The sequence below is a fragment of the Thamnophis sirtalis genome, unplaced genomic scaffold (assembly GCF_051295495.1).
Source record: "Thamnophis sirtalis isolate CommonGarterSnake01/CBP01778 unplaced genomic scaffold, rThaSir2_p1.2 scaffold_3, whole genome shotgun sequence".
Taxonomy (NCBI): domain Eukaryota; kingdom Metazoa; phylum Chordata; class Lepidosauria; order Squamata; family Natricidae; genus Thamnophis; species Thamnophis sirtalis.
The window spans coordinates 9,594,873-9,609,364 of record NW_028261383.1 but is presented as its reverse complement, the minus strand read 5'-3'; the positions used below and the strand labels follow the sequence as shown (position 1 = coordinate 9,609,364).

At 40.3% G+C, this 14,492-nt stretch overlaps 1 protein-coding gene across 1 annotated transcript; it reads right to left on the bottom strand.

Annotated features, from left to right (window-relative positions):
* Positions 1-878: 878 nt before the first annotated feature.
* LOC148047116 (vomeronasal type-2 receptor 26-like) lies at positions 879-12,410 on the bottom strand. Its single transcript, XM_087708332.1, has 5 exons — positions 12,150-12,410; positions 8,843-9,646; positions 6,493-6,723; positions 4,406-4,532; positions 879-1,804 (listed from the first exon to the last, which is right to left on the bottom strand). Exons 1-5 carry the CDS (start codon positions 12,291-12,293, stop codon positions 879-881), a joined length of 2,232 nt encoding a protein of 743 aa, XP_087564458.1. The 5' UTR covers positions 12,294-12,410.
* Between the last annotated feature and the right edge of the window lie 2,082 nt (positions 12,411-14,492).

Sequence of the window (14,492 nt, the reverse complement as noted above, 5' to 3'; positions counted from 1 at the left end):
CTGTGTGGATCCTTTGGTGGGAAGTTAGGGAACTTTTATCCAACATTAGAAATTACATTTGGTGCAGAAATTTTCCCCCTATAAATAAATACTCAGGCAATGCCGGGTTATCTGCCAGTAAAACCTATTGTACAAAACAAGTACACATATGTTATAGTAATTAAAAGAAACTGAATATATGAGCAGGAAAAAAATGTGGGAAAAGGGAAAAATAAAATTTGTATATTTTTAATATAACATTAATGTAATCCTTCAATGTATTATTAAATCCAGACCATACCAAAACATATTCTTCTATTGTTTCACTTTTGGAATATGAAGACAGTTAAAAAATTGATCACAACTTATTTTCATGCCAATTCTTAGAAGCAGGAAATTATTTGTTTAATATAAAATAATTTTCCGGACTGAGGCACAGGATCTTCATAAGACGTCACCTTCAATATTTAAGGGGGTTCATGCAACATCACATGTACATCTTTAATTACTTGATTTTCTCCCAGAACTATATCAACATATAGAATCCAATCTGCATTTAACAATGCTTTCAGAAGAACTAAGTTTTAACATTTGAAAAAGTATTTATTTTAATGTGTGAAACATATTTTAACATTTTAATGTTGCCTTCATAGTAGATTATTAGATCAATTATTAAATAAAGCTCTGGTCACTGTCAATCTTCCCCCCAAAAGGGCAAAATCAGGCAAACCTGCTCTTATTGAATTCTATAGACAATTGGACATATGCACTTCTCCCAGTGGTAGAATCCAGAGTGTGCTACCAACCAAATCACCAAAGTTAATTTCTCCAGAATCTGTAGAGGGAATCAACTTGTTTACTTCTCAAACGATTTTGAGAAGTTTGTGACAATTGTCAGGTTATTTTATATTCCCTTTCAAGCCATCTTTACTATTTGCCGTTAGATGCTCCTTTGTATTCAGATCTGGCCTCAGAATGATAATGTAGCACTTGGGGATGAAGATGCAGCCCAACAATCCAGTACTGGAGGCCAAGATGGAGAAGACCTGCACCGCTACCATGTACTTCCCTTTGGTACTCAGGTAGGCAGGCACAAAGGACACCCAGACACTGCAGAAAACCAGCATGCTGAAGGTGATCAGCTTGGCTTCATTGAAGGCCCCAGGCAAGTTCCTGGCCAGGAAAGCCACCACAAAGGAGATGGCAGCCAGGAAGCCCATATAGCCCAGGGCAACATAAAACATAGCGACAGAACCTTCGTTGCACTGCAGGACAATCTGCTCGATCTGAGAGTGCATGTCATCCTCGGGAAATGGAGGAGAAACTCCCAGCCAGATGATGCAGATGACAACTTGGAGACCAGAGCAAGAAAGGACAATGGAGTTGGCCAGGGTCTTTCCCAGCCATCTCCTCACAAGGTTCCCAGGCTTTGTGGCCAAGAAGGCCAGCACCACCATGATAGTTTTAGCCAAGACAGAAGAGACAGCAATGGAAAAGATAATGCTGAAGGAGGTTTGTCGGAGAAGGCAGGTGATTGGCTTTGGAGGACCAATGAAGAGGAGGGAAGTCAGGAAGGACAGCAGGAGAGAGACCAGGAGGACGTAGGAGAGGTCCCGGTTGTTGGCTTTGACTATGGGAGTTTTTAAGAATTTGATGAAGATTGCTAAAATGAAGACAGTGACCAAAGATAAGCTGAGAGCAAAGGAAGCCAAGATTATCCCCAAGTCTTCTTTGTAAGAAAAGAAGGTTATACTTTTAGGGATACATTTGTTTTGACCTTTATTTGGATGGTGATTTTTTGGACATCTTGTGCACTTCTCTGCATCTGGGGAGAAGACAGGCAAGACCTCAAATATTAATGTTACACAATTATAATAAAACATGCCTTTGTAATACTGCCTACAAATAGTAAATCATGGCTATGATATTGTATCTCAAAAATCTAGGGAGTTTTGGGAAAATTAAATTCAAGGGAAAAATGGATTGAAAGCTCTCTAGTAAAAACAAGAAAGGAAAACAGCCAGGATTAACAAAAAGGATGGACTTGGTGTAGGCAGTAGTGGAAATAAACTGGCTAGAATGGAGAGGAAGATCCCAAAAAGGTGAAGAGCTTCCTAAGATCTTTATCACCAGACAGCTTAACCCTCAAAAATTATATGAATCCAGATCCTGGCAATTGAAAACTCCATTGTATGGTTGAATACTCCTTTCTCAAATATTTGTCTGGTGTGCTAATGAGGATCCTTTCTCGAGAATCTGGATGCACGGGGTAGATATTTATTTCATGACCTAGTAATTGAATCAGATTCAGCCAGTGGGATCAGCTAGATGGTATTTGGATGAGAAACTTACACTGATACATTTTGAGAGAGTTGCAGACATCTGAGAAAAGAGGGCATACAAAAAGTCAAGAAGGTGATTTGTGGGTGAGTGATTTATGTCCATTATCTTGATCTTTTGCCTTCTCCTCACTCATAAAAGGCAAAGGTAAAGGTTCCCCTCGCACATATGTGCTAGTCCTTTCCGGCTCTAGGGAGCAGTGCTCATCTCTGTTTCAAAGCTGAAGAGCCAGCTCTGTCTGAAGACATCTCTGTAGTCATGTGGCCGGCATGACTAAACACCAAAGGCGCACGAAGCACTGTTACCTTCCCACCGAAGTGGTCCCAATTTTTCTACTTGCATTTTTACATGCTTTTGAACTGCTATGTTGGCAGAAGCTGGGACAAATAATGGGAGCTCACTCCGTTACGGGCACTAGGAATCTGAATAGCTGAACTGCTGACCTTTCTGATCCACAAGCTCAGCGTCCAAGCCACTGAGCCACCACATTCCTCTTTTCCTCACACATGGAGGCCTCTAATTCTAATGATTTTCAACAAATATTGAGTGCAATTCAATTCAGCCTACTATCAGTGATTTACATAGCCCCAGTAAAGCCATACATGTTTCATGGGTCAAAGATGAGGTGACAGGCATTAATTTTTATAGAACACTTTGTCTACATTGGTATAAATAGCATTTAGAACTTAGACATATACCACTTCACAATGCTTTACAGCCCTCTCTAAGCAGTTTACAGGGTCAGCACATTGCCCCCAACAGTCTGGGTCCTCATTCTATCCACTTCGGAAGGAAAGCTGGTCAACCTTGAGCCGGTGAGATTCGAACTGCCAACTGCCAAATTGCAGACAGTTTGAAGTCAGCACAATTAGCCTGCAGTACTACATTTTAACCACTGCACCACTGCGGCTCTCCTCTATCAATATTTTTAAAGTAAGACAAATCTGTAGTTTTACAGTGGTTGTTCCGCTTCAGATAAGTGAATGGTGCCCCTGATGTGTTTGTGTTAGTTCCGTTATTTAAATGGCTGATTTTTTTTCAGATAATGTGCACACCCTGAGGAACTGGCCCTATGGACCCCTCTTCAGGGACATTTCTTTCATTATTGACTTTCCTTTTGTATTCATGGAAGGCATAATGCCCTCTCTCAGCAGAGAAGCAGAGTTGAGCCGATCTTCAACAGACAGGCTCCTACAGATAGAGGTTGACAAGCCATGGTTGCTTAATCAGTTTTTCTACAAAATGTTGCCATATGTACCAGATCAGGTCTAGGACAATTCATTGCTGCCAACGTGCCACGACCAACTTGCCATGGCCAACTTGCTGTGGGACAATTCAATGCTGCATTAATCATTTCATTTGGTTATTTTTATTATTGGCGACCACGTTATCATCCAAATTATTATAACTCTTGTTTTTCTGGATTTTTAATTTTATTATTATTGCCCACAGTTCTGTCAAAATAAATTTAATTTTTGTATTTGTTGACTTGTCCCTCAGCAAGCTGTCCTGCAGTGAGTTGGCCACGGTGAGATGGCCGTGGTGAATTGTCCCATTCTTATACCAGACCTGGGCTGCAAAAATGCAGACAACAATTCACTATTTAAAAAGATATACAAAAATGAACTCTTTCTTCTGTCTCATATTTATCTAGGTTTTCAACCTAGATCTGTTAGTTTTCCTCAGTTTACTTAATAACTGGCTTTTTTACATCACCCATGAAACTCTTTGTTCACAGCTCACAGGTTTACTTCCAAATATTCCTGAATGGAAATTCTTCATGAACTGTTCTCCTCATCTTTCAAGAACTCCTCTCCCCTTGGTGTCTCCTACCCATGTTCCCTAAAAATAAGACCTCCCCCGATAATAAGCCTGATTGAGTTTTGAGCACCTATTCTAAAATAAGCCCTCCCCAAAAATAAGCCCTCCCTGAAAATATTGCAACGCAGCAGCAGCCTTGAGGTGACCATGCTCGCCACTCCTGCACCTCAAAAATAATAAGACATCCCCGAAAATAAGGCCAATCGCTTATTTCAGGGCTCAAAAGAAAATAAGACCCTGTCTTATTTTCGTGGAAACACGGTACCTTCCTGAGTGGAGATGGTTCCTTCTGCACACAAGATACATGCGTAGCAGCAAAGAGGCCTTCCTTCTAAGACCACCTTGGCTTGTCCAGGGTGACAGTTTGTGGTACACCTGGAGCGAGGAAGGGACTGACCGAAAAAAGAAGAAGCATCAATCAAAGGTGATTGGGTGTTGCCACCATCATGAGACATTCATCTGTTAAATATGTCTGCTCATCTCTACACTGTTTCTCTTTCTGTCGAGGAAGAGGTTACGTTGGATTGGTTTATTATTATTTTTTAGAATATACCTAACTAAGTGGAGATGATACTTTTGCTGGAAGTCTTCAAAGAGAACTTGAATAATTTACCGTCAAAGATGATTTAGTGAATCCTATGCTGAAGAGGGGTTTGGAAAAAATGATTTCTCAATCCAGCATTATGTTCATTGATGAAAGAAGGGGTTGGACTGGGAAAGCAGAATAAATATAACAGAATAATACGGTTGGAAGAGACCTTGGAGGTCTTCTAGTCCAACCCCCACTCAAACAGGAAACCCTATACCAGAGGTGTCAAACTCGTGGCCCACGGGCCGGATGTGTTACACGCTGGCCATGGCCACCCCTGGTTTAGCGAAGGGGGAAAAAGTCACAATACGTCACATGATGACAATGTGATGCCATGAGTTTAACACCCCTGCTCTATACCATTTCAGACAATGGTTGTCCAATCTCTTCTTAACAGCTTCCAGTGTTGGAGCATCTACAAGTTCTGGAGGCAAGTTGTTCCACTGATTAATTGTTCTGTCAGGAAATTTATTCTTAGTGCTAGATTGATTCTTTCTTTGATTAATTTCCATGCTTCTTGTCCTGTGTTGTCCTATAATATATTGCCTGATATGCAGAAGGATGCTTAGCCATCACATGAAAATCAGTGGTGAATCTTGAAGTGGGCAGGAAGGAGATTCTGGGGAAATAGGAGTATCATCTTCAATAGGACCAATGTTAATTTATGGAATTTTCTCCTAAAGAGCTGTGGTGAACACAGGTTGATGAGACATGTCTCAGTAGCTATGTCTCAAGTCATCTATTACATGAAACCAAGTATTCTTTAATTATGGTTATTGAATTAATCATGGTTAGCTAATTGTGCAGAATTGTCAGTATGGAGTAGAGGCTAATATATTTTAATAGGATTGAGAGGAGGAAGTTAAAACCTACCCAAGAAAATTTCTTTAGAAAAGTTGGAATCTGAGCCAAATGTCTACCTTCATTTATAAACACAATAATTGGGTTTGTCAATAAAATAACCTAAATCAAATCAATCATGTTATGGCTTTGAAGTGTAAATTCAGGATACTGTACATTTTTTCTAAGATTAAATGTCATAGGATTTTGAGGGCAGAACAAGAAGCAATGGGTGGAAATTAATCAAGGAGAGAAGCAACTTAGAACTGAGGATAAATTTCCTGACAGTTAGAACAATTAATCAGTGGAACAGCTTTCCTCCAGAAGTTGTGAAAGCCCCAACACTGGACGTCTTTAAGAAGATGTTGGATAGCCATTTGTCTGAAATGGTATACGGTTTCCTGCCTAGGCAAGGGGTTGGACTAGAAGACCTCCAAATCCCTTCCAACTCTGGTATTGTATTGTATTGTATTGTATTGTATTGTATTGTATTGTATTGTACTGTACTGTACTGTACTGTACTGTACTGTATTGTATTGTATTGTCTACATCCTGACCTTTGGAATCACTTAACTTTGCTCTTTTAACTACAACTCAGCCAAGACAGATAGTTTTGTTCTTAAGCTGCTGACAGCAATCATCCCATCACAGCTTGCTTTAATAAAGAAAAATAGAAGGAAGAAGATCCAAGTACCATCTGAATCTGGATAAACCACATATATTTCTTGGCTAAAGTTTCTCATTCTGTGATTCATGGCCCCCTCTTCTTTTTTTTTAATCCAAGGAGCCCAACAACATATTTGAGAAAGAAGAAGATCCCGTCAACCCATCAATCCAGCACTAGCAACTCGCTATCCACTTCACAACTAGTTGGAAGAATGAAAGAAAGGTTGGAGGGCATTAGATGAGCAACCTCAGCTAACCTGGTTAAACCGCTGGGACCAATTCATGGCCTCCTGGTCAAGAATGAATTCCAGGTCTTTGGACCTCTGTGGTTTGTCTATCCACCCAAACTTCACAGCCCCAAAAGTCTTATTAGGAAAGAGCACCCAGTTCATGGCATCAAATTTGGCAGCAAGGTCCCCTTTCTCATCCAGATACACTCCACTCATGCAAGTATTGTAGAAGTGGGAAACTCCCAGGAAAGGATGAAGCTACAATGGCAGAAAAAACAACAAAAAGAGGAAATCTAAGGAAGTTCCTACAAGTAGACTTGGATTTTACTATGAAGCTCTCTATAGTGATGGGCGTGGGAGAGATATAAGGCAAATTTCAGTCACTTCATGCCTCTAAGATTAAAAATATAACAGAGTTGGAAGTGACGTTGGAGGTACATTCAATGATACAATAACAGAATTGGAAGGGACCTAGTGCAACCCCTGCTTCAGACAAATGGTTGACCAATCTCTTCTTAAAAACTTCTACTCTTGGAGCACAGAGAACTTCTTGAGGCAGGTTGTTCCACTGATTAATTGTTCTAACTATCAGGAAAGTTCTCCTTAGTTCTAGGTTGCTTCTTTCCTTGATTAGTTTTCACCCACTGCTTCTTGTCCTGCCTTCAGGTGCTTTGGAGAATAGCTTGACTCCCTCTTCTTTGTGGCAGCCCCTGAGATGTTGGAATAGTGCTATTGATGCTTTAGATGTCCCCCAAAGCTGCTTTGCAAAGTGAGATGGGTGGCCTTTGAATTTGATTTAAAAAAAATAAAATACCAATTTAACCATTCTTCTTTATGTTCCTTGCTGTAGAAATAATGTCTATTTCTATTTTCACCTAGTAACTTTTGTGAACTCTCACAATTTTATTTAAATAGGAAAATATGTTTTTATTTGGATATCACTTCCGAATTTGTGCTTGTGGGGGGGAAAAATGAAACTTTGACTTTAGTTTTGTCAATCAGAAAGATTTGTCGTTGAAGTATATATTTTAAATCTTAAACACATGGCAAACAATTGTTTTTTTTCTGTTTTCTAACTACAAAAACAAAAGGGAATGTTAATGTATACTTTGGTGATTATCAACTAGAAATGTCAACTTTTCTTTTTTTTTAGATTGTCTTAGATTTTAAATGGTCATTTTGTTAACACATATTAATAGATTATTGTTTAGAGATTGTTGCTTTTTTGCGCCTCTGGAGGGAAGAGGAGGGAAAGATAGTAAATAACCCCTACTTAACTATAATAATAATAAAGAATACGTTAGAGAGAGGAAATGTTAGATGTCCTATCAATTGACTTTTTTTTTGTTAGAATATGTTATAAAGATATGAAGATATGGAAGATTAATTGAGACTGGGGGAAGGAAAAAAATGCCAGCAGATGGCTGTGTTTTGAAATCTTACTTAAATGAAATGGTGGTATGGTGATAGTAAAATATATAATTTTTTAACATATATAATTTAAATTGAATAGAATATATGTGATTGTAGAAGGAACGCACGAAATGTAATTGTGACCAATGGATACGCTTTCTACAAGATGTAATGAAAGATGATTTTTTTCTTTTTGTGTTTTTTCTGTAATAAAACTAATTAAAAAAATTCAAAAAAAAGAGAAAGATTTGTTGTTATAGGATTGGCTAGTTATATATTAATATGTAAAAGCAAAAAGTTGAGGTTGGACTGTTTTCATTTTGCACTGTGCTAAGAAGAGTCAGAAGTCAATACCTTTTCTTCCCCTTTTCTTTTCTCTTCCCTCTGGTATCTCACACCGTATTTCCCCTGCTCCCCTTCCTTCCCTTCATTTCCTATTGTTTCTTCTCTTTTCTATATTTTATATAATAAAACAAAACCTTAATAAAAATTAAATACATATTAAAAAATGAATTTGATTTTAAAAACAATAGCAACTATTCAGTGATGTAGTAGAATCAAGGCATTGATACCGTGATATGGAACTCCAGCCAATGAATCCAAAAACGGGATGGAGTGGAGGATTTCCTACCTCAATAACCTCATAAAATGGAAGAAGACAATTGAAAGCTTAACTTCTCTACACAATTTAAAATGTCTTTGAAACTTGAAGTCGTACCTTTAAGATTTTTAAAAGAAACCAGTGATGGGATTCAATTTTTTTTTACTACCAGTTCTGTGGGCATGACATGGCTTGTTGGGCAAAATCCCCATTTCCTCTCGATCAGCTTGGACTCAGAAGGCAGAGAATAGATGGGGGTGTGGCCAGTCAGGTGGCATTTACCAGTTCCTCAAACTACTCAAAATTTCCACTACTGGTTCTCCAGAACTGATCTGAATACCATATCTGAAAGAAACCAAATACCTGCCACGTCTGAAGGACCAGCCTGTGATCTCTTTCCTTCCTTGCCTTTTGGTTGGACTTGGATAGGTAGGCATTGTGTGAAGCCCGAGCGACTGCCCAGGCGAGGTTGTAAATACCGTACCCATCCAAAGAGAAGGTTTTTTCCACCACCTCTTCCTGCAGGGTATCCAGTTCCTCATTCTCCCGGCATCTCACCCTTCCTTTCACAGAAAACAGGTGTCTGGAATATGAACAATTGAAGACAATTTTGCCAAAATTTTGCATAGGGTGAAAAAACGTTTCAGAAACCGGTGGTCTTTTTTCAATATGGACTAAGAAAGAGAAAAAACCGCGGAGATGCCGAGGAGACAGTATGTCATCGGATAAATTCAGAGTGAGATCCCACATGGCTGTGGTGATCCAAACTTTTGCCAGGATAGGCTTGACGTGCCTTTCAATGTGGGATTGCAAGGCACTTATCAAGCTGTACAAGTAGCGGGATTCCCCGTAATATATGAAAACGCTGACATTGTTCCACAAGTGAAATGGTTCATTGAACAACAGCCTCATTTTCCAGGGCAATACGGGGATGTTCACCGAGAAGGCTACACAAATTGTGTTCCTTGTTAATATGGGACTCAAAGTCCAGAGGAATCTTTTTCCATTGTCAGTGTCTGGTGCTAGAAGACTGACCCAGTTCCATCCGAAATGGTGGAGCATTTTGACAATTCCCCAATATAAGTATTCTTCTTTGGGGACCATCCGGTAGATGAATGGGAAATGGGTTTTATCATTCAGATTTTCGGACACAAAACCATAACTGACCTAGCAAGAAAAAGAAGTGTGGGGAAAAAATGTTCAGGATAATGTTTGAAGGATATGATCTTCTCCGTTTGAGCAGTTCTTTCTCCCAAGATGTTGGTATAGTTAGGCAGGATGATGAAGCAGACTGTGTCAAGATCCAATCCACCTGTTACTACACCAAGATAAAAGTTCCTCTCACACATATGTGCTAGTCGTTCCCAACTCTAGGTGGCAGTGCTCATCTCCGTTTCAAAGCCAAAGAACCAGCACTGTCCAAAGACGTCTCCATGGTAATGTGGCCGGCATGACTAAACACTGAAGGCGCATGGAACGCTGTTACCTTCCCATCAAAGGTGGTTTTTATTTTTCTACCTGCATCTTTACATGCTTTCGAACTGCTAGGTTGGCAGAAGCTGGGAAAAGTAACAGGAGTTCACTCCATTACACAGCGCTAGGGATTCGAACCAGTGACCTGCCAACTTTTCTGATCGACAAGCTCAGCATCTTAGCCACTGAGTCATTGCATCCCTAACACCAATTCATATTAACGACTGAAGTCTTGCAAGCTCCTACCAAACTAAATTAAGGGAATCATCCTGAAGCCCAGCTACCACGTCACTTAACATATTTACATAAATGCTTTCAAACTGAATAGGAAGAAATATTTTACTGGACCAGTTGCTGTACAAATTGTACAAAAATATGTAATAATAATTTTCCACTCCTAATTTTTATCTGTACTATCCAACCATTTATAAAAAAAAGTTGCATGTTCTAAAATACTCTGTCTTCTTTTTCTTTTCTTTTTTGCATCAATCTGTCCATTTCTGCATTTCTAAATTTTTAAAAATTACATCATTCTCTGTAGGTGTTTCCTCATTTATCCAGTACAAATGTGCAAATACAATTCTTGCTGCTGTCAAAACATGTAATATTAAGTATAGATTCCTTTTATCATATTTTTCAGGTATTATGCCTAGCAAAAATATTATGATATGTGGTGGACATGTGTAAAAGCAAAGAAATATTGGACAAAAATACATATAAGGTTGGGAAAAAGTTAAAACAATGTATAGCTTATAAGCAATATTCCAATATCTAAGGGGCTGCCACAAAGAAGAGGGAGTCAACCTATTCTTCATAGCACCTGAAGGAAGGACAAGAAGCAATCGATCAAAGAAACTAATCAAGGAGATAAGCAACCTAGAACTACGGAGAAATTTCCTGTCAGTAAGAACAATTAATCAGTGGAATGACTTGCCTCCAGCAGTTAGTAGGCGCTCCAATGCAGGAGGTTTTTAAGAAGAGATTGGACAACCATTTATCTGAAATGGTATAGGGTTTCCTGCCTGAGTAGGGGTTGAACTAGAAGACTCCAAGGTCCCATCTAACTCTGTTATTCTATTAACTGGCATCTCTTTACAAACAATGAAAGAACGAATAGTGTAAGAAAAGAACATTATAACATTCATTCTCTGCATTCTGCCTATCAGACTGTCAGCTTTAAAAAAAGACAAAGATTTTCACTTTCACCTTATGCGGTATGAACAGGAAGAGTTTGCTAATGGTAAAAGAAGTTCCACAATGGAACAGATTGCCTTGTGAGTTGGTAGACACTGACATCCCCTGAACTCCACTGAAGATGTTACCTAGCTTGTAGTGGTGGGTTCCTGCCAGTTCTAACCTCTTCTATAGAAGAGGTTCCACAAATCTACTGTGCCATTTTGAACTGGTTCCAGCTCCCTCCCTCTGCCCGTCCGCATCATGCTTGCCACGCCCACCGCCCACTGATTGGCTGGCTCACCAATCGCCCCGCACGCCTCTAACGTCCTATATAAACCTTAAAGTCTTAAAGCTGTCCTTGGGGTTTTTTCTAAAGGGTTAGGGGTGCAAGGGTCTTGTAACTTGACAGCTTTAAGACTTGCACACTTCAATGCCAGAGTTCCTGAGCCAACATGACTGGAGGAGGAATTCTGGGAGTTGAAAGTCCACAAGTCTTAAAGCTGTCAAGTTTGAACACTCCTGGTTTTTTTTTCTAAAGGGTTAGGGGTGCAAGGGTCTTGTAACTCAACAGTTTTAAGACTTGCATGTTTCAAATGCCAGAGTTTCTGAGCCAACATTTTGGTTGCTATGCAAGAGCATTTTTAAGTGAGTTTCACCACATTTTACAAGTTGGCCACACCCACCCAGTCACATGACTGCTAAGATACTCCCACTCAGTCACATGGCCAGCAAGCCACTCCCACAAAGCAGGTCACACCTACAGAAGAGGTTCTAAAAAGTTTTGAACCCCACCACTGCTAGCCTGGTAACAAACATTTGGGTACCAACCCACAAGCTCGGAGAACGGACCTTCTCCCTAATCCTACACTCGAGCTACAGATATTTGCCACTATTGCAAAACTTGATCTCCATTGCCCTGTCAGCTTTAAAAGTGTCTTTCAACTTGCTGTTTCAATGGTCATGGCATATTCCTGGGCAGGACCCTTCCAGCTTTGGCTTTTCTCCCCATCTCCATTCGTACCTGTGGCATCTTGTAGAGGCTCAACATGGTGGAAATCTGCTCGGAAATGTTGGACTCGGTCCCCTCAATCACAGCCAGCAGCCTCTTCTCTCTTCCACAAATGTAGTTTGGAACATTTGCCTGTCCGGTGGAGAGCAAATCCATCAGAGCATCGGAGGTCAGTCCTGGTTCGTAATAGTTCTCGTAGATGTCATAACCCAGGGTGATATTGGGCAAAACGTGGGGATTCTGGTTGATCTCGCGAATGGCAAAAAGAAAGGACAGAAGGTACCAGTGGGCATTATAACCTTTGCTTCAAAACAAAACAAAACCCACAACCACCTTTAATATTCATTCAGCATTTTAACTATTCATTCAAGCACAGGTTGGATCCCAGACCCTTTCTAACCCTATCCTTGTTACTCTTACTAGAAGTAATAATTATAATACGAAAACATATGAAGAACTGGGCATGGCTAGTCTAGACAAAAGAAGGACTAGGGAAGACATGATAGCATTATTCGAATATTTAAGGGGCTGCCAAAAAGAAGAGGAGTCAGTTTATTTTCCAAAGCACCAGAAGGCAAGACAAGAAGCAGTGAATGGAAACTTATCAAGGAGAGAAGCAATCTAGAACTAAGGAGAAACTCCCTGACAGTTAGAATTCATCAGTGGAACAGCTTGCCTTCAGAATTTGTTGGTGTTTAATCACGATAGGCTTTTAAGAAGGGACTGGACAACCACTTCTCTGAAATGATATAGGATCTCCTGCTTGAGGAGGTGGGTCAGACTAGAAAATCTACATGGTCCAACTCTGTTCTGGTTGGTTGATTGATTGATTGGATGGATGAATAGAATAACAGAATTGGAAAGGACCTCGGAGGTCTTCTAGTCCAACCCCCTGATTAGGCAGGAAACCCGTACAGCACTTCAGACAAATGGTTAGCCAACATCTTCTTAGGAACTTCCAGTGTTGGAGCATTCACAACTTCTGGACTCAAGTTGTTCCACTGATTCATTGTTCTCACTGTCAGAAAATTTCTTCTTAGCTCTAAGTTGCTTCTCTCTGATTAATACAGTCTTTGCAGAAGAAAATCGGTAAAATGAATGAAGATTTTCCTTGAGGGATTGCTCATGGTGGAGGGGAAATTGGGTGCATCTGACAACAGGTTCCATGCAAAATCATACAAAATCCACACACCCCAAGATCTACTTACAAAACTGGTTGGTTATAGAGAGGCTCCTGGAAGGTTGCTACTGCCGACCAGATTGACATCAGGGAAACAATTCCACCAATATAGAGGTCCCCTGGGCGGTAAAAATTGTACACCCCCTTCTGATCCTTGGTGAAATCAAGGGGGCATTTTCTCCCACCAGCTACACTGGGCAATAGAAGCAGAAGCAGGAAGAAGAGGAATAGCTTAGCTTGCATGGCAGCCCTCAGAAGCATTTCTGGGAGCAGTAGTCGTTGGACTAGAAGACCCCAAGGTCCTTTCCAACTCTGTTGTTCTGTTCTGTCTTCAAAAGAAAGAGCGTCCAACCACAACTTCCCAGAATGGTAGGGAGTTGATTCTGCACCTCAAGTGGGTGCATGTCACTCTGAACACATTGGCTCCAGAGGAAGCATTTATTTGGCATGTGGCTTTCCAGGCAAGATTTATCAAGATGTTGCAGCAGGTTGCTTGCCAGGTTCAGAGATGATGAAACTCCTTTGAGGGTTAAAGGGAAAAAAGACCATAATTTTCACAATTACAATGTAGAGCGCATCTATTGTGCCAGTTTGATCTAGTGGTTAAGGCACCAGGCTAGAAAGCAAGAGAACATGGGTTCATATCCTGCCTTAGGGATTAAAGCCAGCTCTGGGTGACTTTGGGCTAGTCTCTCTCTTTCTCAGCTCAATCCACCTCAGAGGGTTGTTGTGGGAAAAACGGGGGGAGAGTGTGTGTTGTACATACATACAAGAGCCTCAGTGGCACAGTGGTTAGAATGCTGTACTGCAGGCCACTTCTGCAGACTATTGGCTGCCTGCAATGTGGCAGTTCAAATCCCACCAGACTCAAGCTTGACTCAGCCTTCCATCCTTCCGAGGTGGGTAAAATGAGGACCCAGATTGTTGGGGGCAATATGCTGTAAAACGGCTTAGAGTGGGCTGTAAAGCCCTATAAAGTGGTACATAATTCTAAGTGCTGAGTGCTATATTCGCTGCCTGAGTTATTTGTAAAAATAATAAATATGCAATACAAATAAACAAACAAATAAATATTATTTTTGGCTTCCAAAGCAGGTCCAGGAGGGAAGAAAACATGTTTCTGAAACCTCACACATTTGACATGTGTCCTTTGAGGCAAATCTGGTGTTTCCTAC

What these genes read in the sequence shown, in the direction of transcription:
- LOC148047116 (XM_087708332.1), bottom strand. Translation starts at nt 12,293, where the DNA reads ATGGATTTGCTCTCCACCGGACAGGCAAATGTTCCAAACTACATTTGT. An exon ending in GCCTCTACAAGATGCCACAG is followed by an intron (nt 9,647 to 12,149) that starts GTACGAATGGAG and finishes TTTTCTTGCTAG; the next exon opens with GTCAGTTATGGTTTTGTGTC. An exon ending in TGGTCCTTCAGACGTGGCAG is followed by an intron (nt 6,724 to 8,842) that starts GTATTTGGTTTC and finishes CTGCCATTGTAG; the next exon opens with CTTCATCCTTTCCTGGGAGT.